Source organism: Clinocottus analis, unplaced genomic scaffold (genome assembly GCF_023055335.1).
Source record: "Clinocottus analis isolate CAN_PGR_092001 unplaced genomic scaffold, fCliAna1.0.p SCAF_22, whole genome shotgun sequence".
Taxonomy (NCBI): Eukaryota; Metazoa; Chordata; class Actinopteri; order Perciformes; family Cottidae; genus Clinocottus; species Clinocottus analis.
Window position 1 is genome coordinate 6,571,988 of NW_027175954.1, and position 26,572 is coordinate 6,598,559.

The 26,572-nt window shown below is 37.5% G+C and overlaps 3 protein-coding genes across 6 annotated transcripts; 1 reads left to right on the forward strand and 2 right to left on the reverse strand.

Annotated features, from left to right (window-relative positions):
• Nucleotides 1–5,984: 5,984 nt before the first annotated feature.
• cfap97 (cilia and flagella associated protein 97) lies at nucleotides 5,985–17,720 on the reverse strand. 4 transcript variants are annotated; one of them, XM_068588764.1, is made up of 5 exons: nucleotides 17,568–17,720; nucleotides 15,577–16,517; nucleotides 14,071–14,351; nucleotides 11,909–12,071; nucleotides 5,985–6,287 (listed from the first exon to the last, which is right to left on the reverse strand). In XM_068588764.1, exons 2-5 carry the CDS (start codon nucleotides 16,496–16,498, stop codon nucleotides 6,274–6,276), a joined length of 1,380 nt encoding a protein of 459 aa, XP_068444865.1. In that variant the 5' UTR covers nucleotides 16,499–16,517; nucleotides 17,568–17,720; the 3' UTR covers nucleotides 5,985–6,273. The 4 variants fall into 4 exon arrangements, with proteins under 4 accessions (XP_068444865.1, XP_068444863.1, XP_068444862.1 ...); XM_068588762.1 differs by lacking the exon at nucleotides 5,985–6,287 and adding an exon at nucleotides 10,886–11,053; XM_068588761.1 differs by lacking the exon at nucleotides 5,985–6,287 and adding an exon at nucleotides 10,886–11,056.
• On the forward strand, nucleotides 7,690–9,587 carry slc25a4 (solute carrier family 25 member 4). Its single transcript, XM_068588765.1, has 4 exons — nucleotides 7,690–7,874; nucleotides 8,550–9,036; nucleotides 9,122–9,262; nucleotides 9,378–9,587. The coding sequence occupies exons 1-4, from the start codon at nucleotides 7,764–7,766 to the stop codon at nucleotides 9,533–9,535; spliced, it is 897 nt and encodes a 298-aa protein (XP_068444866.1). The 5' UTR covers nucleotides 7,690–7,763; the 3' UTR covers nucleotides 9,536–9,587.
• Nucleotides 17,721–18,673: 953 nt separating the features above from the next.
• On the reverse strand, nucleotides 18,674–24,722 carry ufsp2 (ufm1-specific peptidase 2). The gene is made up of 12 exons (XM_068588971.1): nucleotides 24,661–24,722; nucleotides 24,419–24,509; nucleotides 23,463–23,646; nucleotides 23,315–23,381; nucleotides 22,204–22,358; nucleotides 21,865–22,057; nucleotides 21,495–21,641; nucleotides 21,217–21,381; nucleotides 20,807–20,931; nucleotides 20,648–20,724; nucleotides 20,201–20,325; nucleotides 18,674–20,079 (listed from the first exon to the last, which is right to left on the reverse strand). Exons 1-12 carry the CDS (start codon nucleotides 24,661–24,663, stop codon nucleotides 19,993–19,995), a joined length of 1,419 nt encoding a protein of 472 aa, XP_068445072.1. The 5' UTR covers nucleotides 24,664–24,722; the 3' UTR covers nucleotides 18,674–19,992.
• Nucleotides 24,723–26,572: the final 1,850 nt, after the last annotated feature.

Sequence of the window (26,572 nt, forward strand, 5' to 3'; positions counted from 1 at the left end):
CCCCACACAGAAAGGTCACGGGGTCAATCAGCCCTCTCTCCGGCCATCAAATCAAGATGGACGCACAAGCAGCGACTTATCCCCCAATCAAAGGGTCAGTGATGCATTGTCAGGCACACACACACACACACACACACACACACACACACGCAAAACAAATTGATTTATCAAAGGTGTAAAGGCATTTTTTGACTAATCTGCTTTTACATTTTTTAGATAATTTGAAACCGTGTTTCAACAGAGACAACAAGATCATAAAGACATTTGACTAAACGTGTGAGACATTTCAATGCTTTTTTTTGTATTTAAATTATTTATTAGCCGAGCCCGTAAATGTGAAGGATAGAATGGAATATAAATATATAGCTTCACCTTTGGTAAGATATCTAAAAAATAGCACTGGTTATGTAAATATTTTATCAGTCGTGATAAAATCATACAAGCTGTCTCTTTTGAACCTTTTAAAAGATAATCTGCGGCTGCAACTAACAATTCATTTATTATAATATTGTTTTAATATTCAATAGATAGACTAATAAAATGCCCTTGACATCTTTAAATTGTTTAAATAACTGTTTGAATAGCCCAAAAGAAAACCCAAAGCACAATAACATAAAACAGAGAATAGAAGCGGATCCTCACATTTGAGAAGATGAAACCAGAGAAAGTTTGATATTTTTGCTTGATAGTTAATGTAAAAATAATCAAAGTGATGACGAGTCATTTTGTGTTTCCTGTCTAGAGCAGAGTCAGGTCACCTTGCACAAAGGATGACAAAGTCGTCATTCACTGAACCGATCACACCGATCCGAAGGGGGCCTCAGCTCTCACCTGCTGAACTATTTTGAGGGAACTCTGAATGTTTCTGATGATCAACTGTTAAATTAACTGACATATTGTTTTTTTGAATAATCTTTAAAATTAATTATAGCATTACAAATATTTACTTTGGTCTCCAACGTAGTGGAGTTTTTATCACTTGAAATAAGTTACTTTCAAACTGCACATAAATGTTAGCATCAGGCTTTTCAGTTTTGCTCTTGTTTCACACCCACATGACTCACCGCGATGCAGGATGAACAAACCGGCACAAACATTTTTATAATAATACATTGTCAGCCAAAACAATAGTGCTGAATTACATGTTACTGATGCTTAGAACGATCAGTGTTTGTTGATAGTGTGCCAGAGAAGTATTGATCAACTGTTTATTAACTGTTGAGGCTATTTTAAATTATATTCAAAGGATTTGTGAAGTGCCATTACATCTTAACGACGGGAATGATGGAAACACAGAATAATCCATTTTTAGAGCTATCCTGTGTATAATTGGGTCATCTGTTTTCTTCTTGTTTGAAAGTGTTTTACTCTGAATACAAGAAGAACAATCTCCCTGCAACATAATGTGCATGATAAAACCAATACATTTACATACCAGCAGTAGAGACACTACAGGTTAAACTCTTGACAAGCTGTGTGACAAAGTCTTCCTCATTACACACTTTAATTCAGGATGAGATTATTTCACAGCTAAAATGACCCCACTAATTTGGGACTAAGAGCTGCTAAGAGGGTTCAAAATCGGTTTAAAATGGACTTGAGGTTTGAAGAGGCTGCTGTCTTTCTGAGTAGAAGGAATAATGGATGAATGAATTCACACACTTAGATGAGTGGGACCATCATCTTGAGGGTGCTACAAATATATTACTCCTCTGAATTTATTAGCATCTCCTGAGCGATTGCCGGTCCAAGGGGAATTCTTCTATTGTGAGCGAGAGATGAGTGCTGCTATTTAAAATGCTCTACACTTTGGTGTAAATACTACAAGGTAAGAGAAAGGTAAAGAGAACTGAAACATCACAGCAAATACACAAGAGTTTTTAGCTTAGTTTTGAGCTTAATGTTGTGCTGTGGAGGTTGTTACAAAGTTCCAAAAGCTGCATTTACATGCATATAAGATATGTTATGGAACAATGATATTGACCTAATTCTGACTCCAGCAGATTTGATTTGATTATTAACTAACCTAACATGAAACACAAATACATGTCTGCACTTATCTTATCACCGAAACACACGCGATCACGCTCTCTTCTATTTGGAATAATCCCTTTTTCATTCTCATCCAACGAACTTCGTAAACACTGAAAATGGACTGTGAGCAAAGTTTACTTTGTCTAATATATCCAATTAAGGGGAGATAATCTCTGCAGGAGCTGTCTGCAGTGCGGCTTCTCAGTCCCAACATCCCAGTTTAAGAATAAACAGTATGACACGTCTAAACCAGAAACTGCTGAACCGGAACATCAACAGCAGCTGCAACACTTTAGTGTTGTATGTTACGGTACATTATTTTCATATCTAAAGTGCCCTAAATCAGATGTAGAGCCAATGTAATGTAATGACTGTGTAATTAAAAAGTAAAGTGTACAAAGATTTAACATGGAAAACACGTGTTTTTAAAGTGTGTAGCATTGAAGAGGATCTATAGACAGAAAGTGAATATATTATTCATAAGTAAGTTTTTTTTGGTGTCTCTTTTTGGTTACATTAGAATGAGCCGAATATAGCGTGTCCTCTTACAGAGCTGGCACCTTTTAAGGTACAAAAAATATAGAACGTGTATTTGCGATGCATATCTACTGAGGTGTTGATGCCTCAAACTAAAGCAGGTATACTGTCAGGGGAGGATCTGTACGGAAATAGAATTACACCAAAGGTATTGCAAAAAGGAATTAGTATGTTCAACGTACCTAAACACTTCTGATTTTAATTCTGAAATTCAAAGGAACCCAAAATTCCCAAAATTATAGATTTAGATAGTAAAATATGGTCACAAATACAGTAAGCGCTCACAAAAAAGTCTAAAAGAGAAATAATACATCACTTAGAGCAAAAGAACATTAAAACATATTTAGAATGTTGTATTAGCAACACATTAGCTTCAGACAGCTAAGTGAGCTTGATTAACAAAACATTAATTAAGGATCCAAATTCTGGCCGAGACCCTCTTTGTTCACTACTCACAACAAAAAGACACAAACAGTCTAATCTACAAAATGCAATACATTGCTTGATGCATTTTCAGCAGAATGTTTTGTAATCTTTTAATGCACTATTTTGCAAATACATCTCACACTAAGAATTCAGAATAAAATGGAGGATAGTAAATAAAAGGCACTACATCATAAATAAGGATGAATTTGATTAAGAGAATGTGAGTGTTGTGGAGTTAATGTGCACTACAACTAAGACGTCGAGCAAATATCCCACAAAAAAAAAATTGTGTTCTTTGTCGCTGGGAACTGTGAAAATACATATATTATTATTTATATTGATGTTGTTGTCATTATTATTATCATTATTATTATTGATGTTGTTATTAAATGAACAGTTTGAAATATTTGTAAAAGGTGGCCATGAAACTGAAGTTTTGTTTTGTGTGCTGCACATGTGACCATGTATGAGCAGAACTATGCGGTACGGCCTCGAGCAAAAACTGTCTTTGATTTCAGATACTTTCATGGGATCATACTGGCATTTTTAAAACTGTACTGTGCTAATCCTTGCCTGACCATACAAACTGTTGCTAGATATTTTTTGGTGATAACCACAACAAGACACCTGTTAGTGAGATTCAAAAACTATCTTGTCACTTAGTCATGATCACAGTCAAACAGAAAAAGACCATGACATTCACTTTACCCCCAACCTCATACATCCTTCTCTTAAAACAAGTCTTGTCTCTCACCATCTTTCCACCTCAGCACGATGGTCTCTCATATTCTCCCAGTATGCATTTTCACCCCACCCCTCTTTCTCATGAACCTCGCTCCCTCAGCCTCTGTCTCTCTCACCCTCCACCCCCACTCCCGCCATGTCCATCCCTTCGTCCCCCACTGACTGTGTGTCTCCAGGTCTTCTTGATTCGTCATGGGGATTTCTCTCCGTTTCTCAACAGCAGTGTGTTTATATGTGTGTGTTATTTTACACCTTGCCCTGTGGGCACTGCCCTGAATGCGGGTGAGAAACATCAGCTGCATGAATCTCTCTCTCTCTCTCTCTCTCTCTCTCTCTCTCTCTCTCTCTCTCTCTCTCTCTCTCTCTCTCTCTCGGTCTCTCTCTCTCTCTCTCTCTCTCTCTCTCTCTCTCTCTCTCTCTCTCTCTCTTCACAGGAAGGCTCACACATGTGCTTTTCACTCATATTGTCAGCTTCTTAAATGTTTGTGCCAAAATGCACCACAGAGAAGAAGGGAGTGCTGGAGAGCTCAGTCTCTAAGTCTGCTCAGGGAGGCTCAGTGTGCATCCCAGCCTGCTGGATTTGAGGCAAGAGGATTGTATGAACATTATGCGTTTAACCAGGAGACTCATGGGATCGTGCATTGTGAGGGAATAAACAGCCAACATGACCTTCTTTCAGGAGGGAACTAAGCTTTTGTTGACACATAGTCCTGTTGTTCTCTGCTAGTAAATGCTGCTTGTATCATAGCATATATATATATATATATATATATATATATATATATATATATATATATATATATATATATATATATATATATATATATATATATATATACCATAAAAAGAAGAAAGCCAGTAATGAATTGATCCTAAGTATTGTTTTGTTGTCTCTGCGTCATGGAGCTCCATTGTTGGTTTAAATTAATTAATTAAAAACACACCAATTAGCCACATGTTGCATTGGGTGACATGTTCCTTCAATATGATGAGCATGTCACATGGGAAATTTAGTTTATTGTCAGTTCCACATTCACCATCCTGCTGCCTTAAATAATCACCGTGCATCAATCCGCAGCAAAAAATAGTCCCCACCAAATTCACTATATACTCCTATCTGATTAACATTTACTAAAAGCAGTTTAAAGGAAATTGGACAGACTATTTCAAAAGGGAGACTATAATATTATATTTGTGAACATATTCAAAGATTTTTTGAGCGGCAAACAGATATCTAAATAAACTAGCAAAATATTTTAAAGAACCACTCTAGTGTTTACTGTCCTTAGTATTTAGAAACAAAATTTTGATAGTAACTCTTATGGTAATGAATTAACAAACATGCATCTATGCTTAACATAAACTGAACTTATCTCTGTGTCAACGCTTTCTAAGTGTGTGTGTGTGTGTTTTTTTTAGCTATCGTAACAACATGGCAGGTTTTCAAATGCATGGTTAGAATTAGTTTTAGAAGAATTAGAACCTAACCAGAAATTCAGTCTGAATCACACGCTGGAGTCAGAAGCAACCATTGACCTTACGCTGGTGAGGTTTGCCCCTAATATTTGCGGTTTTAACCCTGTCTGACACTCATAATCTCCATTATCTTTGAGCCTTTACTGGTCGAAGATCTAAGGTCTCAGACGGTGGGGGACCAGAGGAATAAAGAGATTCTCGTCACAGTTACTTCTTAACAGATAAAATCAGTGACTGTATTGGTGTTGGAGCTATGCGTAACGGCTTTGCTTATGTGCATGTTTATGTGTGTGGCGGGGGGGTCCAACTGTCTGACACCTGCAGCTCTTCATACTCAAAATGCAAATCCAAGCCCACACCCCCTCTCCACGACCCCTCCTTCAATCTCCAAGATCCAAGGTTACTGAGCAACGACTTTCGCAAATCTAGATCAGATTTAAATACAATTATAAAAAGAGTTTTAACAGCACAAAACAAGTTACATTTGTTTCCGGAAATAACACAAGAAGAACTTTTTCGGGTTTCTGCAGGCCAACATACTCAGCCGAGTCTCCTCCGGCTATCCAAATAGTTACTACATATATTTTAGATCATCACATGAGCAGTCGTTGGTGAGTTTTACAAAATAAAAGTATTTTTGAAAATAATAGAGGAGACAAATTTGCTGATTGAAAACTTGCTATCTTTAATTATAGATACAAATTGTGATGACAAACAAGATAGATTGAGAAGTATAGTTTAATGTTACGTTGACAAAACAAGATTGATAGAGGTATTAATAATAACTGTAAACTTAAACAACGGCATTAAACCAGACAATCCCTGACAGCTCAGAACAAAGAAGCTTAAAATGAGAAAATTGTGAATTAGTTCTATGTGCTCTGAAACTGCCAAAAGTATTACTTCTGCTGGCCAAAAGCAGGTGCAAGTCTCTGTATCAGCAAGCATCTGCCTCACTGAAGTGTTCACGTGAACTCCATGCTGAATCCCTCACCAGCTCTGAGGCTGGATTCCTTGCAGCTGGGCCTGACCTCTGGCCCGGCTGGTGGGGGCTACTTAAGAACATTTCCCTGTGGGGAACCAATAAAGTGGTGCATTATTTGTATTGTTGTGAGTGGAGTGTGGAGTAAATTAGGAAAAACACCTGTTTTACTGGGTACCACAATTGCACTCTGGGGATGTCAGTGATGCCCTTTAATGTAAACCAGCTCTCTAGTGCCACCTATTGACTAGACAGCACAACACAGCACCATGGGGATGGGAAAGCAGAAGCACAACCAAATACAACTTCAGATAAGCCATTACACTAGTTCACTAGGTTTAAATATGTGCACAACAAAACTATCAATGAAAGTTCTATGAAGAGAAGTGTCACTGTTGTTTTACTCACCCTGTTAGCAACAGGGTCTACCATCCACTTACACGTTGAAAGAATAACCAATAAAAACAAAGGATTTTGTAAGAATTAGTAACATGACAATATTATCATTATTATTGAGGCTTTATCAGTGGGGTTATTAATTATATAGTGTCCTGTTAGAAAACATGTTTTACAAGGTTTCAACCTTGTAACTTTGCCTATGAATCAATACAGTCGAGCAGCGCCACCAAGTGGCTGTGAGGTGGCAATTACAGTCCTAAGAAGACAAGCTTCCAGGTAAACTCTTTCGAACAAATTGTATTGTATTAATATATTATTGCAATTGAATATGTATTTAGGTGGTGCTATTTTCAAATCCTTTTCTTAAAAAGTCTTATATTTGACACTGCATTAATGATTTTCAAGAGGGTACATTTTTATCTCTAATTGTAAAATCTATCTCTCCACAAGGACATATATAATTGCAATAGTGCATGTATTTGATAGCTCACAGAAAGCCACAATTGTTGTAATCATATAAAACAGTCTTCAACCCAGCCACACTGCTGGACTGGAAGCTGTAGTTTATTGTGGCCTATGTCCCTTCAGCCAACTTGGCCTCGTTTTGGATCATATCGGTTGCTCGTGTCAAAGCATGCGCGCAAGCACGTGGCACATGATGTTCCACTTGTCAAGCCAGCGAGTATTAGATTTCTTCACAGCAAAACTGACTTTAACAATGTTCTATAGAGGTCATATAACTTATTTTGAAAGAAAATGTTTTCACTTGGTACTCTACCCTACCTCCATGCAGCCGATTGACTCGGATTTCCAACAGGTGTTAAAAATGTATGTGCAGCAAAACTGCAAGCTGACAGTTTGCCTATTTCCCTTTTTTAGTTAATTACACATTACACATAGTGTGTCATTGAAACCGGCATGGCTCGTCCTGGCTTCAAGAACATGGCGCACGTCTTGACCTTCAACCTCGGATATTCATTCAGCCTCGTTTATCTGTTGGATAAAACGCAAACCGTCACTGAAATTTCTCGCGATACATGGCGCCGATATATATTAGGACAGACGGGAGGGCTCGCCCACTTGGATGGGCGTTGGGTTTCCTTGAGGACCTCGTTGAAGTTTGGATCAGTCAGGAGTTTCAGCTCTGTACAAGAAAGATCCAACCATGTCGGACGCGGTGGTTAGTTTCATGAAGGACTTTTTGGCCGGCGGCGTTGCCGCTGCCATCTCCAAAACAGCTGTCGCTCCCATTGAGAGAGTAAAGCTGTTGTTGCAGGTAAAATAATCGAACCATCTGATGCCAAAAGCATGGCTGCATGGCCATTCTTTTGTGCGTAAAGTGTGCGTAAATGTTGGATTACTGATAAACCAAACGTTGAAATGTAAATTTGAAATAGATTTTGGTAGAAAAAAAGCCTTGCTGTGCACTGTTGAAGTTCTTATATGTGTGTAAAGTTATGAGGCACGTGGGAGGTCCCGGTCCCATGTGGAGATGGCTTTACGCACGTACTGGACTTGACATTTTGCTGCTGATAGCAACGGCGACAATGCCTCCTAATATGTGTCAATAAAATTGCCATACTACTAATTTGTGAGCTAATTGTACGTTTAGTAAGCTAATTATTAATTCAATGTAACAGATGACCGCAGTAATATTCAGTGAAATTGAATTGCTATATTTAACCTAAACTATGTAATCTAATACATAGCTGGTTCTCAAGTGACATGAGTGTGCATGGAGCCAGGGCCTACAACTACACACAGTAATGCCTGGCTGACAAAAATGATACAAGAAGTTAATAAAATGTAAATACCAAATATTATTATTCTGTTTAAATGTAAAATTGTGGATGACAAAATTGCGCAGCATTTTACAAGATACTTAATTAACCACAGTGTGAGGGAGTTACATGTGTCTTTTTTAATGTGCTTTTATTGTCTTTGTTTGTAGGTCCAGCATGCCAGCAAACAGATCACCGCAGATATGCAGTACAAGGGAATCATGGACTGTGTGAGGAGGATCCCAAAGGAACAGGGCTTTATTTCCTTTTGGAGAGGCAACCTGGCCAACGTGATTCGTTACTTCCCCACCCAAGCCCTCAACTTCGCCTTCAAAGATAAGTACAAAAAGGTCTTCCTCGGTGGTGTGGATCAAAAAACACAATTCTGGCGTTACTTCGCTGGTAATCTCGCTTCCGGCGGTGCAGCTGGGGCGACTTCGCTCTGCTTCGTCTACCCTCTCGACTTCGCCAGAACAAGACTCGCTGCCGACATCGGCAAGGGTACAGCTGAGAGAGAGTTCAGTGGTCTTGGAAACTGCCTCACTAAGATCTACAAAACCGATGGCCTCAAGGGTCTTTATACCGGATTCAACGTGTCAGTGCAGGGTATTATCATCTACAGAGCGGCCTACTTCGGATGCTTTGACACAGCTAAAGGTGCGCACATCTGGCTGATCCTAACATGTTTTTAAAGTATGTTTATTTTATGTCAAGCGGGTGACTTAACTCCCCCCTCATGCAGGTATGCTGCCAGACCCCAAGAACACACACATCGTCATCACCTGGATGATCGCCCAGACTGTCACTGCTGCAGCGGGTATTATCTCATACCCCTTTGATACTGTCAGACGTCGTATGATGATGCAGTCTGGACGCAAACAAGGTGAGCGTCACTTATGCGTATGTCTTGTAGTGATGCATTTCATAGGTTTTTTTTGCCCATTTACGCATGCATCCTTGGGCATTATCAGTCATTTTTCATTTATTTGTGTCCACAGCTGACATCATGTACACGGGCACAATTGACTGCTGGAAGAAGATCATTAGGGACGAGGGGGGGAAAGCCTTCTTCAAGGGTGCCTGGTCCAATGTGATCAGAGGCATGGGTGGTGCCTTTGTGTTGGTGCTGTATGACGAGATCAAGAAGTACACATAAACTTTGAAATCTCCCAGTCCCCAAGGAAACCCATATATATATATATATATATATATATATATATATATATATATATATATATATATATATATATATATATATATATATATATATATATATATATATATATATATCAACACATCTATGACGCACAAAGAGTTGTTACAGTGTTAAAAAGTCATGCCGGTATTTCAATGGAGATATGATGTATGATATGACGTCACTACTCGTCATGTCAGTTAGTTGGTAAAGCAGTTGCTGAGGGCCATGTATGGTTATGTTGTGACCATTCTGAGCCATGTATTCCACCTCACACATTTTATTGAGAATAAAGATTTATTGTTGCAATAGTCCAGTGTTTTTGATGCATCTGTAGTTAAATATGCCTTTTTTCACTGCAGGCCTAAGTCTTACCTAAAGTTTCAAAGTGAGCATGTACAATACCAGGACCATGAAACTGAAGCAGCTAAATGAAATACAGCCATCATCGTTTTTATTTTTTACATCTGTGATGTGACATGTCAATAGATTAGAAAAAGCTATAGTAACACAATACAGTTAAAACAGTAATTAGGATTTTATAAAAAATATCTTTACATTGGAAAGTGACATTCAGTAACAGTGCCTTGATTTTCACTTCACTGCTTGGCAAAGAAATCTGTCCATTCATGTGAATTAATACATTTTGCACCATTAGCTGTTCTGCTGACAAATCTCAACTACAAAGCAGCTGAGAGGTTTGTACAACAGCAATTTTGGTTTTGTACAGAACCTTTTCATAAAGTCACAAGCACCACATGAATCTATTCAGTATGTACATCTACTCCCCTAACCAACAAACTATTGTTATAACTGCTGGAACATGTAGCTTCATTTTATGAAGGAATCGAATATATGAAACACCAAAATAATATTTAATATATATTTTTATTGGTTAAATACGTAATTCTTTGGAACATTATAAACAGTACATATAGCTATAAAAAAGGGGGCAAAAAATGTAGATGTAATGGAAACATCCATCTCTGAAACAGTTAATTGACATTTGAACGCAGCTGTGAAAGTGTAAGACAGTCTGTCCAAAAATAAAGCCAGCATACTGTCTTGAAGAGTCAGTACTCTGAAGACACAGCTGAACTATTTAAATGAGTTCCAAAATATCTGAGCTCAGATCACCATTTGCTTTATTTTAGCATCAAAGAATGGGGGAAAAGTTCATCTTCTATATGACAACATGACAACCAAATATTGAGTGATTTGTATTCTGTCAACAAAAAGTTTGATCAATCCATGCATGTAAAAAAGATGCTTCAAGCTCTGTACCTTGGCAACGTTACCTTTTGTCATGAATATACAATAGTGATGTGTTTTATTGTAGATTAAGTATCTGATAATGGCAATGTTATTAGCACCAGGCTTCACTGGGCTGTTCTTTAGATCTGGGTACAGGTGTTTTGCTGAAGTTAGTGGTGGAAACCGCTCTGGAGCTGCGGTTGTGGGAACTGGCTGGTCTGGGACCTGCTGGTGTGAATAACAGAGGGATATGTTCTGATTACAGATTAACCGTTTTATCATCAAATCAGAAACCTAATGTACTTTTTGAATTTCTAATGAGACGACAATGTATCACTGACATTTAATATTTATATGTCAACCATAACAAACAGGTACAGTACAGTTTATCACACACACTATTATAACTATCCGCTGTTGGTGAATTATTAAACCCAGTAATGACATACAGTTTACACAGTTTGACAAAATGTAACTAGAACATATTCAAAATTCTTTAACCATGTTAAATATATGGCACGGGGAACATCTGTAAGTCAGTCATAACCGATATGATGGAGGAGTCTTACCAGCATCAGGCATTCAAAGCTGCCTTTTAATGTCTGAAATTCTTCTTCTGTTCATTGAATCTCTGCAGCCATCTGAAGGCAGCAGCTCAGACATATGAGCTAAATCTGCAGCCTTCAATTTGAGAGGAGCAATGCAGTGGAGCGGGACATGCTGATCTACTTTGTTTACTTTAAATTAAGACAACACATGCAAACAATAGAAGGCTTCTACAAAATAACAGCATACAGCTGGTAGCTGCTCTTGTAGGGTCTAACCAATCAGGTGCACAGGTGCTTGTATCATGTGCAGCTACCTCAGTCCCAAGACGTATAGTTGGACTTTTATAATACGTAAGTGGTCGAAGAGGTGGTCTTAATATGACCAAGAAGGCACATCCTTGATATTTCAACAGTCTCCTCATCTGTTTTGCTTGTATGAGCAGGTACTCAACACCATGTTGTTATACGCTTTAGGTTATACAAAACATTTTGAAAACAGCCAAGCTGGAAGATCCAGACTCACGGTACCTACCTGAGGGCGTCTTACTGGTCGATCTCTCTGACTTTGTGGGAGACATACAGACGGGGTATGAAGGAGCTCCCACGGATCCAATGTGCCGCTGGTAGTCCTTAAGTTGTTCTGAACGGTTTAGGCCAGGTGTTGGCTTGACGGACTCCAGCCTCTTTAAGAAAGCCTGAAAGAAACACATACCAAGTAAGTAATACTTAAAATATTCTACGTTCTATAAATGCTAATTGTCTTGGCAAATAATAATAACATTTGACATGAATGTTCAGAATATCTGTCAGGTTCAACTTGGAAAGATGTAGGCATGTGTGGCTGCCTTTATTAGCCATAAAACCTCAAAATGCATCAGAAGTTATGTGAATTAAAAAGCATATAATAACATTTCATTTATTAAGCTATTTACTGCAGGCTGATCTTAAATAAAAACATATCTGGTAAATAACAAACACAACCAAACTGCATGAGGCAAAGCAGTGTAGGCAAGTTGCTGAATGTCATACATGCAGTTACACTCCCACCTGCATGCTCTGCAGAAATCCATCATTAAACAAAAATTCCTCATGAACTTATCCAGCAAAAAAAGCAGTCAAGAGAATTTCACTAAGTCCACCAGGTCATAAAAAGGCTCTGATGCCTTCTAAGTGCAATCAGACTGGTTACCTACTGAATTTCTGATGTATAAATATTTTTTTTTTATTTATCATTTGAGAGATAATTTAAAGAAATAATGTGTAATTGATCAACCTTCAAAGATATCAAACTTGTTCTACTTGCATAACTAGTTTAATGTTCTACCCTGTTGGTGCAGGATCAACAGAGCAGGGTGTCTTAAATGTGTGATGTGTGGGATGGATACACTGATCACATGGCAGATTCAGTTACTTCCCACTAAGAATAGAAAAGGTGAAAAGTACTCCTGACAACGAAGAGGGATGGATGAAAGAGGAGAGGTCAGTTTGTCCTAAAAATGAGTGGAAACAATTCCCTGAAAAAAACTTAAATCAGCTTTAATGTAATATCTGCAATCAGCAATAGTGACGTGTAAAAATATCAGTGAAGACAATAATACAAGTTTTTGTGTTTCCGTTTTCAGAGGAGAGAATAACAATCTGCTGGCTGCCAATAAGTAAAAGTATTACCGAAACATGTTTAAACACTGCTTTTTGTTTGCTTTCATCACAAAGTGGTCAAGCAGAGTTAATATAAGCGGTGAGAGGTGAAAGCTGCAGAGGCCGAACTGTCTTATAATATTACTCGATGGCGTTGCTATCCTGCCACCTGCTGCCATCTGTCCAAGTCCATCTGTGTCTGCTTTCAGGGGAGGCCCTCTTATCCCAATCCAACTTACTAGTACCCTGAAATAAATGTAAACTAAAGTATAAAGCAATATAGCTGTAGAAAATGCCACATGTTAAAAGATACAAAAACATGTGTAGTTTTACTGAAACTACTTAACTAGCATATTCTCCCAGAAAATGTTTTTTCTGTCCGCTTCTAGAATTTTAAGTTTTAATTAAATGCAGTAATAACTGAATGGAAATAACGTCAGCTAAAGTGCATCTTTTTTAGTCCTTCCTGAAAAAGTTGATATATATAATAATAATAATATGTTTGTATATAAAGGATGCTTTAATAATCTCAGTGACAGAAGATTGCCAAGAGAGGAGCAAATATCAGCTTTGCATTTCAGTTGCAGTATTGATTGACGTAATTACACAAATTAGGAATCGGAAATGTCTTTGGAGAGACACAGCAGCACCTGTAGAACCTACTAACTGAGGCTAACTTCATTACTTTAGATGTTTTTTCATGGTGCTATTTTAAAATTGACCAAAACAGTTGTTTCAAGGATATTTGGCAATTTGCCTTTGCTAATAGGTCAATGTAGAGACAGACACAAGAATAAATGTCACGTGACAAAGGTCTTAGCTGAAGAATTGACTTGGACTCTATGGACAGATAATGCTGTATACCGTTTGTGTGCATGAGATAAATATTAATAACACTAAGCTAAAGTGAAAGAATCACAAATTGAAAAAAGTGTTTTGAAAAGCCAAAATAAAATAAAAACAGAGGAATTAGAGTGACAAGAATGCCTACATCATGTTTAAAGTTGAGTTTTTATCTTAAATTGAGTATCAATCCACACAAGTGGAAAAGCTCACCAGGTTGTCCTTCTCGATGCGTCGCTGTTCCCGCTGCCGGTTGAGTGCACTGTGAGAGAGGCGAATATGAGGCAACTTGCTTGCCATATGGGATGGGTTCTTCCTTGTTGTACTTCCTGGTCTGGGCCCGGGAGATTGGCGCGAAAGCTCACGAAGAAGACGCTGGTTCTCACGATCTATGCGTTGGACCTCATCATTGGTGAACGAGTAGTTTTTCCTGTTTCTTGCCCCAGCACAGGAAACCAGTTTACCTCCAAGCCGACTTTCTGAGCTGAGGGAGCCTGATTGGTGAAAAGGACATTTATTACAATTTCCTTATCTGCCTTTTAAAAATGGGAGTTATTGTGTCTTATGTATGGAAGCCCATTCCCGCACAAAGAAAAAAAAATTAGGACCAGAAAAAAAAATAAAATAAAATTAGGACCAAAAAAAATAAAAAAATAAAAATTAGGACCAGAAAAAAAAATAAAAAATAGGACCAAAAACAAAACAAAAAAAAATTAGGACAAAAATAAAAAATTAGGACCAAAAAAATAAAAAATAGGGAGAAAAAAAAATATAGATTTCTTTTCGTTCACAAAAATAAAGAAAACATCTAAGCAATACATTATTTCATCACTTTGGTTTTACAATACCTTCATTTAAATGTAAATATGTATTGTTCATACAACAAAACAAGTACAGGTAAAAAAAAAGTCCAATCTTGTTTCAATTCAAAATATCTTTTAGTAAATAACAAGAGCACTTGAATATAAAACAGTGCTTGCTTGGCAATGTCAACCACCTGTAACCATTTGTAGTCAGTAGTCAAGTTCTCATTTCTCTCCTGGAATGAAACTTATTTTTGGTCCTAATTTTTTTGTTGAAATGCTAATGTTAAATGTTTTTGTTTATGGTGTACTACTAATGTCAAAAACTAATGTACGTACATTTTTTTAAAAGTCATATTTAGCAAAGACATTCTGGTAAGGTAAAATCTCAATTGAATGTTATTCATTTCAGTATGATTTTCAACGTGCTCAGTGGTAATCGTTCTTGATGTACTGTAAGGGGAAGTTCGTCTTTGATGTTCAGTGCAAATCCATAGTTATGAATATATTCAGGAACTACAGTATATCGCCTTATATGAATTAAGCTAAAAGTTAAAAATCTCTGTGTGCACCGTAGAGTTCAGGTAAATAAGCATTGGCTTACAAAACAGGCAGGCTTAACGTCTCCTGAAGAGAAAATGCAAGATTATAGATAAAGTCCATTTAATATTTTATTGCTCATTGTAAAAAAATACTTGGCCTGCTTTAGCAAGAGAACAATTTTTTTGTGGCAGTTTATATTTGTTAAAGACCATGCTCTGTTTGCAATGTTAAGTTATGTTCTTGTCTGAGGGCTGAGTTGTCAATAGACATTGCTTCATTTTAAAGGACCGAAAACCCAAAAGGTTGGGAAGCTTTGGTATAAAACAAAGCATAGAAAGCCAAAGTGACAGACAAGGAAGGCAGTTTTACTCACACTCTTCTACATCCTGATCCGAGTCTTCATCCTGATGCATGTCACTAAGGCCACTGGAGGGCACAGTCTCCTGCTGCTGCTCTTTAAGGCTTCCCTCTTTAGCCTCTGTGTGGTTCAGGTCCAATGACTGGAGAGGACTGATGTCAGGAGAGGAGAGGGGGCTCACATCTGTCACTGTATCCTCTGACTCCTCTGTATGGCCGATAGGCACGTCCCGAGATCCTGCTGAGCCTGCACGGGTCCTTCTCATTTCATGGGATAAAAGAGGCTTGGGAAGGGTGGGGGAATCTATACTGTTTCTCACATTTCTGCTGCTATAGGAGCTTTCCGAGTCTGCGTCCACGCTACTTTCAGTTGAGGTCGAGGATGGACTGCTGGTACGCCAATTTCGTATCTGTTTTTTAGGAGATTGTTTATTTTCCATTTTTGAGTCTGAGTGCTTGGATGGCAATGCATCTTCTTCATACTCATTTGGTCTCTGGCTGTACACATCCTTACAGTTTACATCCCCGGCCTCATCCAATAACACAATAAATGTTTCATCGTGCCTTTTAGATTGTGAATTACAGTCTGGCTCACCATCACTGCTAATATGATTGGCTTTATCTGATGTACAGGCAACAGACTTCCTATAACTCTTTTCTCCCTTTACTTGAGAGCTGTTCTCTTTTCTTTCTGCTCTGGTACAGTTGTTGTCAACTAGCATCAGGTGTTGTTTTTTTGTTTCATCAGTCCCTGGAGATGAACAACCTTGAGTTTTTTCCGTCTGTTTTGCATGTAGCCTCTCAGGTGCGGGTGGGTTCTCTTTTCCAGCCTTCAAGCCTTTCTCTATCTTTTCTTCTCCATCTCTGCTGCTATCATCACAGTCACTGTCGAAAAAGGAATGATCCACTTCCCCTTCTAGTTCACTGGGGTTGAACATGACAGACAAGACACTCCACCTAAAAAATAGTTTAAGAACGAGATGTGAGAATAGAGTTAAAGTCAAATAACCGTGACTGTTTTTTTTATGTTTCAACCAATTAACTAAAATGTATGATGTTTAAAACCAAGCTGCTGTGTTTTGGAGATTGGATGAATTAATTTACCACTAAACTGAATCCATTGAGTACAATACAACAAGGCATACGATTTTTCTATTTTGTCTCAGGTTATTGCACTGAAGTTTTTGTTTATTGTCATGCACTTTTCACCAAGTCAAATGCATAGTATGTGTAAAGTATTTGTCAATAAAAAGATCTGAAATCAGGAACTTATAAAACTTCATTAAAATGTGCAACGTTAATTTATTTAAAGAGAATATCAAGTCTGTCCTAATTTTTGTGACGATTATTGTGAGGCATCAGTATAGACTTATCCAGCAGAAGACATCCAATACAAACCAAATGTACATACAGTATATTTAAAATAATTACGTATACAATACAATACAATAAACTTTATTGTCCCACTCGGTGAAATTTGTCTCTGCGGTGAGTCACGAATGCATTGAGTTACATAAAAACACACAATACATCTGCAATACGTATGTAGGTGGTTAGTGTGACAATACCCTTTTAGATTGAGATATGGACAAACAATCTGTGGTAAACGTTACTGTCAGTAAAGTACACTTTTCACCGTGTAAGGCTGGTTGGCTTTACAGAGCACAGTACGCCAAAACCACTAAACACAGGAACAGCTTCTTTCCACTGGCAGTCACTCCGATCTTCTATTGGCAATACTCTGTTGTCTTTTTGTAACCGTTGTCTTTTTATATTTATCTTGTTTATTACATGTCATATATACGATAATAGTTACGTGAAACCGGAGTAAAATTCCATGCATTTGAACACACATGGCCAATAAAGCTGATTATGATGAAGGCTGAGCATGTTTTAAACATTGAACACATAACGTTACTTTCAACGTGACAACGTTTGGTCTACTAGAGTATGTTAGCGTGTTAGCCTAAATTAGCTAACTTTACATGAAAGACAACGAAATCTTACCTGGCGAAGGGTCGCCCGTCAAAACATGGCCCACGTTACAGTTACATTTACGTCGAGAAGACGCGTAATTGAACCGCAAAGCTGCACTTACAAACAATCCTCTTCAGCGGGAAGCAGGCGAGAGCCTGACGTGGTGACGGTGCCTGGTAACTACGCAACGTCACGTCCTGGCAACGGTTACCCTGGCGCAGCGCTCTAAAGCAGAGCCGTAAAAAGAGAGAGTCGCGTGAACGGAAGTGTTGTTCGTCACGTGACTCACGGAATACAGTAACTCAGCTAGTTCCATGAACTACTAAATCAATTCCTTTACCTTTGAAGTTCATAGAGCATACAGTATTTAGTTACATGCATTGTGTGTGTGTGTGTGTGTGTGTGTGTGTGTGTTTTTCAAAGTAAAATGTGCTAATACTTGAGGGTTAGTAAGAGTAACAGTGAGTTATCTGCCTTGTTGACAAATTTAAGGCTAAAGTAGCCATATTTAAAATGAAGTGTGTTAGGTTGCAAATTGCCAGCGACGACATCTGTTCACTCCCTTTCAAGCATATACAACTCCTATAGTAGCAGTCTTGTGGATTAACTATATTATAAATTGGATATATTAATATTAGTTTTTATGTATGTATAGTATATTAGAAATGTCTATTTTATAATTATGTTTCTTTACTTTTGCTGTGTTTTTTTTTCTTTTCATGTTTTTTTGGTTATGCACAAAAAAACACAGACAAACTCCTTGTATGTGAAACGTCAATAAACCTGATTCTCAATCCAATTCAGCATATATGGTTTGTTTGCTGAACTATATAGTATACTACAACAGAGTAAATTTAGTTTATAATGTATTCAATTTTGACAATTTTTTGGGTGACATTAGTACATTGATCAAATCTGGTCACTGAGCAGCTTTTCAGCAGTACCACATACCCAGTACAAAATCATACAGATAATTCATATGGAAAAAAAATCATATTGCAGTACTTTGTCTTTTTTTCAGGTAAAGATTTAAACAACTTAAACACATCAATAATTAGAATTGATAAGAGAAATAGACAAGAGGCTATTTAGTTTTCCCTTAGGGATCTATTATTACTGCTCCCCCTAGTGCATACCCATTAACAAGAAAGGGGATTATCTGAAGGCGCGTCCCCTGACATTATAATTTGTCACGGGTTTTCTCTTAATAACATTGTTAGACCTAGAAGTGACACACACTAATGAAATGCCAATGTCCTAGGACAATAGGTCTTGGGTGAATCTATCGTATAAACCTGTGTCTGGTCACTGTCATAGAATTTACATGCCTATGCAGGATGGGTAGAGATGGAGATTGAGTGGGGGTTAATCTGTGGCAGTTCCATAGCTACACAATCAGCCCATGGAGATGAAGCCACAAAGAGTGACAATACTTTTCTGGAAAATGAACTTTTTCCGTCTCAGCTCGACAGACTTTAGAAAATTCTACATTTTATTATGCAGAGCGAAAAGAGAAAAGGTTCCATTTGACTCTGACAACTAACTGGTTGTCAAAACTCAATTACGAGGAGTGATTGTTTTCTAGTAATTTGCTGTGTCAGACAGGCAGCATTCAGGAACAAACACAAATAGTTATCAATAAATTAATACAAACATGTAGATAAATGTATGTAAAAAAAATAAAACAATGCCATTGTCTTTAAGAAAATACAGACATTTGTTCAATATATGTTTGATGCTTGTGTTAATTGGTCATCTGTAATAGGGCTGCAACTATTATGTCATTGCCGAACAAAATTAACTAGGCGATGTCACCAAGTTTCTTGTTTCATTCAACCAAAACTAAAACTGAAAGACATTCAATTTACTGTCATGTATGACAAAGTATAAAATCCTCATATTTTGCGAAGCTAGAATAACAGAATAATTGACATTTTCACTTGAAAAATGGGCAAAACCTTTACTTTTGATCGGCTGATAATTTTAGTTCAATTCTGTAAATAAAAATATATTTTTCTAATTTAATAAGGAAAATTGAGGACAAAATATACTGCACAGAATATAATATAATAAAATACATTATTTGTAAGACCATCCATTAGTCTCCTGGCAACACAGCAATAATAAAACTCTGTTGACCAGGATGCATTATATTAATGAATGAAATGAGCCATTTTAGTTTTTTTTTCACCAGCCTTTGTATTATTAAATAATGGTAATGAACATAATTGCTGACATGACACATTTCTCTTTTCAATACCAAATGGTAACCATTTCTTAGTGTGCCTTTGTTGTCAAGACAATGATTTATGTAGCACGTGACCAAAACCGTAAAAGCAAATTACAAGAAATTTGACATCATCACACAAATTACTTAAATTTGCAATAACACATCCTAAGTTTTGCAAATGCTTTACTAATGTCAGATGATGCCTGTCGTAAAGATTGTGAGAGGTCAGATGACCTTTGGCCTCTGAGGAAGACACAGATTATAATACGCAAGTTGATCCCAAAAATCCGGTCCTTTCCAGCCACACCAGCCCTGGGAAAGATAACATTCATATCACATTTAACAGAGCATGTGCAGAGTACAGAGCAGAGTAATTGAATATGTGTACTTTACAAAAAGAAATGCAGCCAGTGGGATTGATTGTAACAGTTACCTTGTCTGTAATAACCTGCAGGTCCTCTGCTCCTGTGTAATGTGGATCAAGGATGAGATAGCGGATTTGTCCGCTGGTCTCACTCCATGCAACACCTAGAATAGTGTGAGCTAAAACTCCTCCCCCTGCAACACAGAAAGAAATAACATGAAAAGATAGCTTGTATTCATCTAAGGAAAATGTTTTACCTTTGTGCTAAGGAATTAAGATTTGCATGTCTTTGTATTATTTAGATACAATCACTACCTTTTTCCAAACCAGATATAAATTTCATGTTGCTATAGTTTATGTATTGTTTTTGTTTGTCTGAAGAAAATGTACTAGGTGAAAGTATCTATAGACATTTTGGTTTTAAAGTTTGGGAAAGCTGTTACAGTTGAATGAAGTGTCTGTATACCTGAAGCACAGTTTAGAAACATTCGGAAACCCTCCAGACATCCAGCTTACCAATCATGATGGGAGTCCCTTCAGTAAGGAAGTGGTTGGCCAGTTCTCTGCCTTTGGATGCCAGATCAGAACCTTGACTAAAGAGAAAAAGCATTTAACATCAGATAAATAAAACAAATATGTACATCACAAGTTGCTACCAGGTATTTTACAACACACCTTACAAACATGATCTTGGAAGTGACCCCGAGCAGCTGGTTCAGAACAGCCTGAACCTCAATGGATCCGATCCACTGGCGTGATCCAAAAAAGGATGCCTGTTTGTCTCCAACATCCACTAAAGCCTGGAAAAGGGAGAGCCTATTTAAGAGGGCCATTTGGACATGATAATAATAGTATTAATAATAATAATAATAATAATAATAATAATAATAATAATAATAATAATTTAAACTTGTATAGTGCTTTTCTAAATACACAAAGACGCTTTACATTATTGGGGACAACAGACAGAGGCAAACAGAACAAAACCCAAAAATGGAAAGACAAAGCAAACAAAAAACAAATAAACAGAACTTTTAGAACTCCGTAGTATTGTTATAGTCATATTTACTGGACCCTTACTGTACCTGTTGGATCTCTTTGTGAGTGGGCACGGCCTGCGCCACGTATCCTTGCTGCTGGAACCAGGAGCAGATGGTTTGGAGGGAGCGATAAGCACAGCCCCAGCCATTGTCATCCATATGGTCTTGCATGTAGTGGTGATAGCTGTACACCCCCTGGACCAAGTACACCTTGAGAGAAGACACACATCACAGAAGACAAGATTGCGATTCCATGCAGAGTATGTCTCAATATTCATGAGGAGATACAGTGTGACAGACTTTAATCTGCTAATAAGGCGCACCTTTCCATTGTCCAGCGTGGGATGTGTTAGGACCAGATGAGGGTTTCGGAGGTAGCCATCTTTGTAGGGCTCATTGGGAAAGTGGTAAGCATTGGCTCTTCTAAAATAGGGCCAGTCATCTGGTAGCTCAAACTGTTTATGCAGGTCCTGATTAGACAGCATTTGTGTCCAATAAATTGACATAAATATGTAAAAAAAGAAGAAAAAAAAGAACATAATTCAGGCAAAGACAATTAGATATTTTAATTCCGGCACTGTTTTATGCAAGTACAATGAGTTGGATTTACAGACTGAACCTGAGGATTCTTCTCTGTGCTCCATGTTGCCTTTTTATTTGGGAATTTAAAGACTCTCTGATAGTGAGTCTTACCTTACGTTGTGTCTCCATTTGGCTGTCAGGCACTCCTGCAGGGTAAACCACAGTCACTAGCCCTTTTGGCTCTGGAAGGAGGAAGTGGAGCGGTTCAGGTACCAACAGTGTGGTCCCCTTAATGTGTTGCAAAGTCACTTTTTCCATCTCACACAGCTGATGAGTTAGCGCCTCCAACAGGCGCCCAAAGGCACTGCGCGGCCAGAAGAAAAAACTTTCAGAGTCAGCAAAATCTTCATGGTAGCAGCAGGTGAAGGTGAGTTCAAGTTTACACACACACATGCAATACGTTTTCAGAGCTTGGTTAGTTATAATGAACATTTTTAAGGTGAGCCATACTCTTTGATTGTTTCATTGAAGGTGGTACGGATGATGCAGTCCACAGGAAAAGTTGTAGACAGCAAGTGGGATTTCTGGACTGTTCTGCTGAGGATCGGGGCTGAAAGGGGGCCTGTCTTTGTCGCCTCCATCATCAGACGAAGGTTAATTACACTCTGAATGACAAAGGTGAATTTACATTCAAGCTCAGGCACAATAAAGTCAATGAGGCATAGGTGAAAATGCTTAGGTTTAGAGCTGAAACAATTAATCATTTGACAGATAATTAACTTGCAACTATTTTTATAATTAATACATTTAATATGTCATTGAAATAATAATAAAAAAGAAGCTAAAATAATAATAATAACACAGACTTGAAGTGTTTGCAGTTTTTCCTTTCGCTTCTGTGATAGTAATCTGAATATACTGGGGTTTGGGACTGTTCATCGGACATAACAAGACATCACCTTGAGCTTTTGAAAACTACACCGTGAGTGGGAATACTGCAAGCTACCAACATCAGGCAGGCGCTAAACATTGTACTTCAACTTCACACAAAGACTGCTCTCCCTGTCCATAGATAATTAACATAAAAAAATGGTGTCTGTGTTAATATCACTTAGGAGCAGTGGCTAACCACCAGTTTAGCAGCCCCAAAGGCCGAATTGAGGAGATACTGGCCTCCTGACAAAGGGATTGTGGGTTTGTGTCACATGTGTGGGGAATAGCAGAAAGGGTGCGCTAAACCATGCAGGGCTCATAACCCAGAGTTTGATGCACAGTAATCATCCTTTGCCATGTTGCATTCTCACGAACAAAACTGAATATCTTTGGATTTTTGACTATTTGTCAAATAAAAGAAGATATGTGTAGGACTCAATTTCAGCTCTACGAAACTGAAAAGGGTGTATTTAACTTTCAGACACTTTACAAAACAAGCTATTAGTCAATTGACTGAGAAAATAATCAGAAGATTCCTTAATTTCGAAAATAAATGCCGCAATCCTACTTGGGTTACATCTAAAATACAAAAGACTGCTAAGATACCTAATGATACCTAATGGTTCATATGGTAGCTTCTATTGGTAATGATACAAAAAACATCTTAATAAATATAACGTGGACATACTGCTGCTGAACTTTTTTTGCTTTTCTTTTTTGCAGATCTCTTGCCAGCAGCCTCTTGTTCATCTGACCTAAAATAAATAAAATGTTAATTTGACAAACAAAAAGCTGAGGATTTTAAACAAAAATAAATTATTTTAAAGTGAACTTACTGAATCCATTGATGTATATCTTCACATAGTGTGTTTGGAGTTATTTCTTCAGGTATAGCGTAAACACCTCTGTTTGGCCAAATAATAACAGGACTGTCACAGACTGTGAGAACACACGATTCAGATTTCACTTGAGATTGAAGCGTCTTGAATGTTCTTGAGATGACTTTGTGCATGAGCCGTACTAGAAGAAGACAGACAGAGGATATTAATCCATTACCAATTACAACATTGTATTGTATTATTATTTCTGCTATATGTATTCTTTATGCATTTTATCTTGTAGTCGATGTTAAAGTTAAGTGCACATCTTTTATGTGACACTGTAATTTATAATTGTTTATTTATCTTTTTCTAATTAACACAACTTGACTATCAAGCATTTTATTTTGGTTTATTGTTTTTTTCATACTTGCTTCTTTAGTGCGGACATCTTTTTTACATAAAATGACCACTGGTTAGCGGTCACTGAGGACACCAGAGCCTTTGATTTTGTTTCGAGAAATTGAAGTTTCTATTCTACAATTCACCAAGGAGGGTTTTTAATCTTGGTTCAGAAATGGTTCAAGTTAGTTAGTTAAAAATATCAAAAGGTTGACTTTTAAGAAAACAATGAAAATAAAAATGACTTCTTTTGGTGTCCAAGCAAAATGCAATCAGTAGTTGCACTGAAGGATTTCTAACTGTTGGACTCAGTTATTAATAAATTCATGGCTATGGCCCTGTAGGTAGTTTTAAGAAAGTTACATATTGGGTTATAGTATTATTCATTGGTATTGTATAGGCTTTCCTGTATGTTATATGTGTCTAATTTAGGTACAGAAATTATAAGACACGGAAGGAAAGCACAATAGGCACTGAAATCATGCTGGTACGACTTAGACTGCTCCATATCAAACAGTGTAAACTTGAAGATACAAAATATATAGCAGCAGAAAAAATGTCTCTGAACATACCATCTGTGCTGTCCAGGTGACATTTCAACTCCAGCGGCCCTCTAACACGAAGGATGGTCCCTGTGTCGGAGGACTGCGAGTCCGCAACAACCTGAAGTGACACAAGAAAAGTAAATAACCTGAGAGAGAACCTAGCCGTGTTTATAACATTAATGGAGACTGCCAGGAGCCGCTGTCATCTGTAAGTAATCTGGTAAAACATAAAGCTGAACATGAAAAAGATAATGTATCAGTAAACTTACCATAGTGGAGTCTATCACTAAGCTAGCTGCCGTTTTCTACGCTGTGGAGGCTGACATGTCAGTTGCAACGTGTCTCAGGCTGCTGCATTCTATTGGACCATACTGGCCCCACCCATTGATGTTGCATTCAGGGGGACTCGTATTTGATAGCTTTACTGATTACGCTGGGGTGCCATCCACTTCTTATTAAAGGTTCATTGTTTCCTCCCCCCGATTCTGTTGAACTAATTAAACTAAGAAACATTTGTAATGCTCTGATAAAATTTGCATGAACAGATAATTATGAAAATAAGTGTTGTGATAAAATACTATGTTTCCATATTAACAGAATGCACAGACTGAATACACTTAAGGCCTGTGGAATATGACAAACAACAGAGAGACAACTCTTTATAGATAACTCTTTATATGGCCCAATTTTGAGCACTTGAAAGTTGGAATCGGTTAAACCTACATTTGGTGCACATATATAATAATACTTAATAATTATCAGATTATACTACTTCTTATAATAATATTAATAATGTGTCATAATATTAAAGAAAACTATTATTTGACACTGTCGCTTCAAAAATTCTCGAGACTCACTGTGAATGAGTGTTCTATAGAATTTCCTGTCCTGATCCTATTTGTGCATGTGTATCTCAATGCTGGTTCTGCTCTACTAGGAATGAGTGAGGCATACTATATCTGATTATTCCAGCATCAATTTCAGTGCCACCCGACTTGAAAACATCCGTCAACATTCTTATATTTTTATCCTATTGTTAAGCTGTTTATATGGATTTAAAATGTACTTGGTTTAATACAATGACACATAATACAAACATAGTGCAAAGAGTAACAAGTAGCATAACATACATAAAACCCTGTTTCTCAGTGCATCGCCTGCCTCAGGCTATAACATAGCAGCCATGCATGCTCGGCCAAGCAGTGTGAGCGGACACTGGGTTAGAGACGCTGTAGCTCTTACGCATGTCCAAGTGGAAGCTTTCCAACTACTATGCTTGCAGCAACCCTCGCCACCAAAACTCATTGACCTTAACAATTGAAAAATAAAATCATCACGAAACACTGCACTCGTAAACACATACCAGAACATGATGTACTGCTTTTCACCAAATAAAGGACAGCGTTGAGCTTGTGAATCAGGGGTAAACTGTAAATGAAAGGACCCGAAACATATTCACATTGTTACACTTGTTCAATATGTTCAAAAGTATTAACTATTCTTTTTCTTCATTGCAAAGTAAAATAAAGCAAATGCCCGGAAGGAAAGTTGAAAATAAGGTCAGTTTTATGTCAATCATGTTTTGTTCTGATATTGCTTCTGTAGCTTCTGTTTAAAATCATTAGTGGTTTGTTAGGAGAATATGGAGCTCAAACAAACTATCTCACACAAACATTTAAAATCAATATTTTGAATGTAGCAGATTGTCAGTCAAATTTGAATAAACACACTTAACAAGTTCAATGGGCATGACTTGTTTGTAGCACTTATAAGCATACAGATGAATTGCTGCATAGTAGGTTCACTTTATAAACATTTTTGGAAAGGATCGTTATTTTGAAAATGTGGCGAAGAAAACACAAGTTTGTCTTTTGTGCTTATTAGTTTGGTGGACCAATTTTGACCCATCGCTCCCAAAAAGATCCACTGTTAAATCTGCTCAAGTGCATATGTAACATTACAAAAGGTTTACTGCAAGTATCTATTAAAGTGCTTTATGTGCATGCATGTTGAAATCTGCCTGAATAAAGTTGTTTTCTTCTTGTTAAACTAAGTGCAGCTTAATTAACTGTCTGAATTCATGGCTGTTGAGTCCCTGTAGATTTAATGTGCTGGGCTTGATTTGTGATGAGATTAGCTATCCCTCTCTGCTTATCATAAACAAAGTATCAGGATCTTTGG

Excerpts from the sequence above, each read along its gene's own strand:
- slc25a4 (XM_068588765.1), top strand. The coding sequence starts at position 7,764 with ATGTCGGACGCGGTGGTTAGTTTCATGAAGGACTTTTTGGCCGGCGGC. Across the intron at positions 9,037-9,121 it reads ATGCTTTGACACAGCTAAAG|GTATGCTGCCAGACCCCAAG; the intron begins GTGCGCACATCT and ends CCCCTCATGCAG. Across the intron at positions 9,263-9,377 it reads GCAGTCTGGACGCAAACAAG|CTGACATCATGTACACGGGC; the intron begins GTGAGCGTCACT and ends TTGTGTCCACAG.
- ufsp2 (XM_068588971.1), bottom strand. Across the intron at positions 22,359-23,314 it reads GCAAAAAAAGTTCAGCAGCA|AGTGTAATTAACCTTCGTCT; the intron begins GTATGTCCACGT and ends TTTGTCATTCAG. Across the intron at positions 20,326-20,647 it reads AGGGACTCCCATCATGATTG|GGGGAGGAGTTTTAGCTCAC; the intron begins GTAAGCTGGATG and ends TCTGTGTTGCAG.
- cfap97 (XM_068588761.1), bottom strand. The coding sequence starts at position 16,498 with ATGTTCAACCCCAGTGAACTAGAAGGGGAAGTGGATCATTCCTTTTTC. Across the intron at positions 14,352-15,576 it reads GGATCAGGATGTAGAAGAGT|GCTCCCTCAGCTCAGAAAGT; the intron begins GTGAGTAAAACT and ends TTCACCAATCAG. Across the intron at positions 12,072-14,070 it reads GCATCGAGAAGGACAACCTG|GCTTTCTTAAAGAGGCTGGA; the intron begins GTGAGCTTTTCC and ends TGTTTCTTTCAG.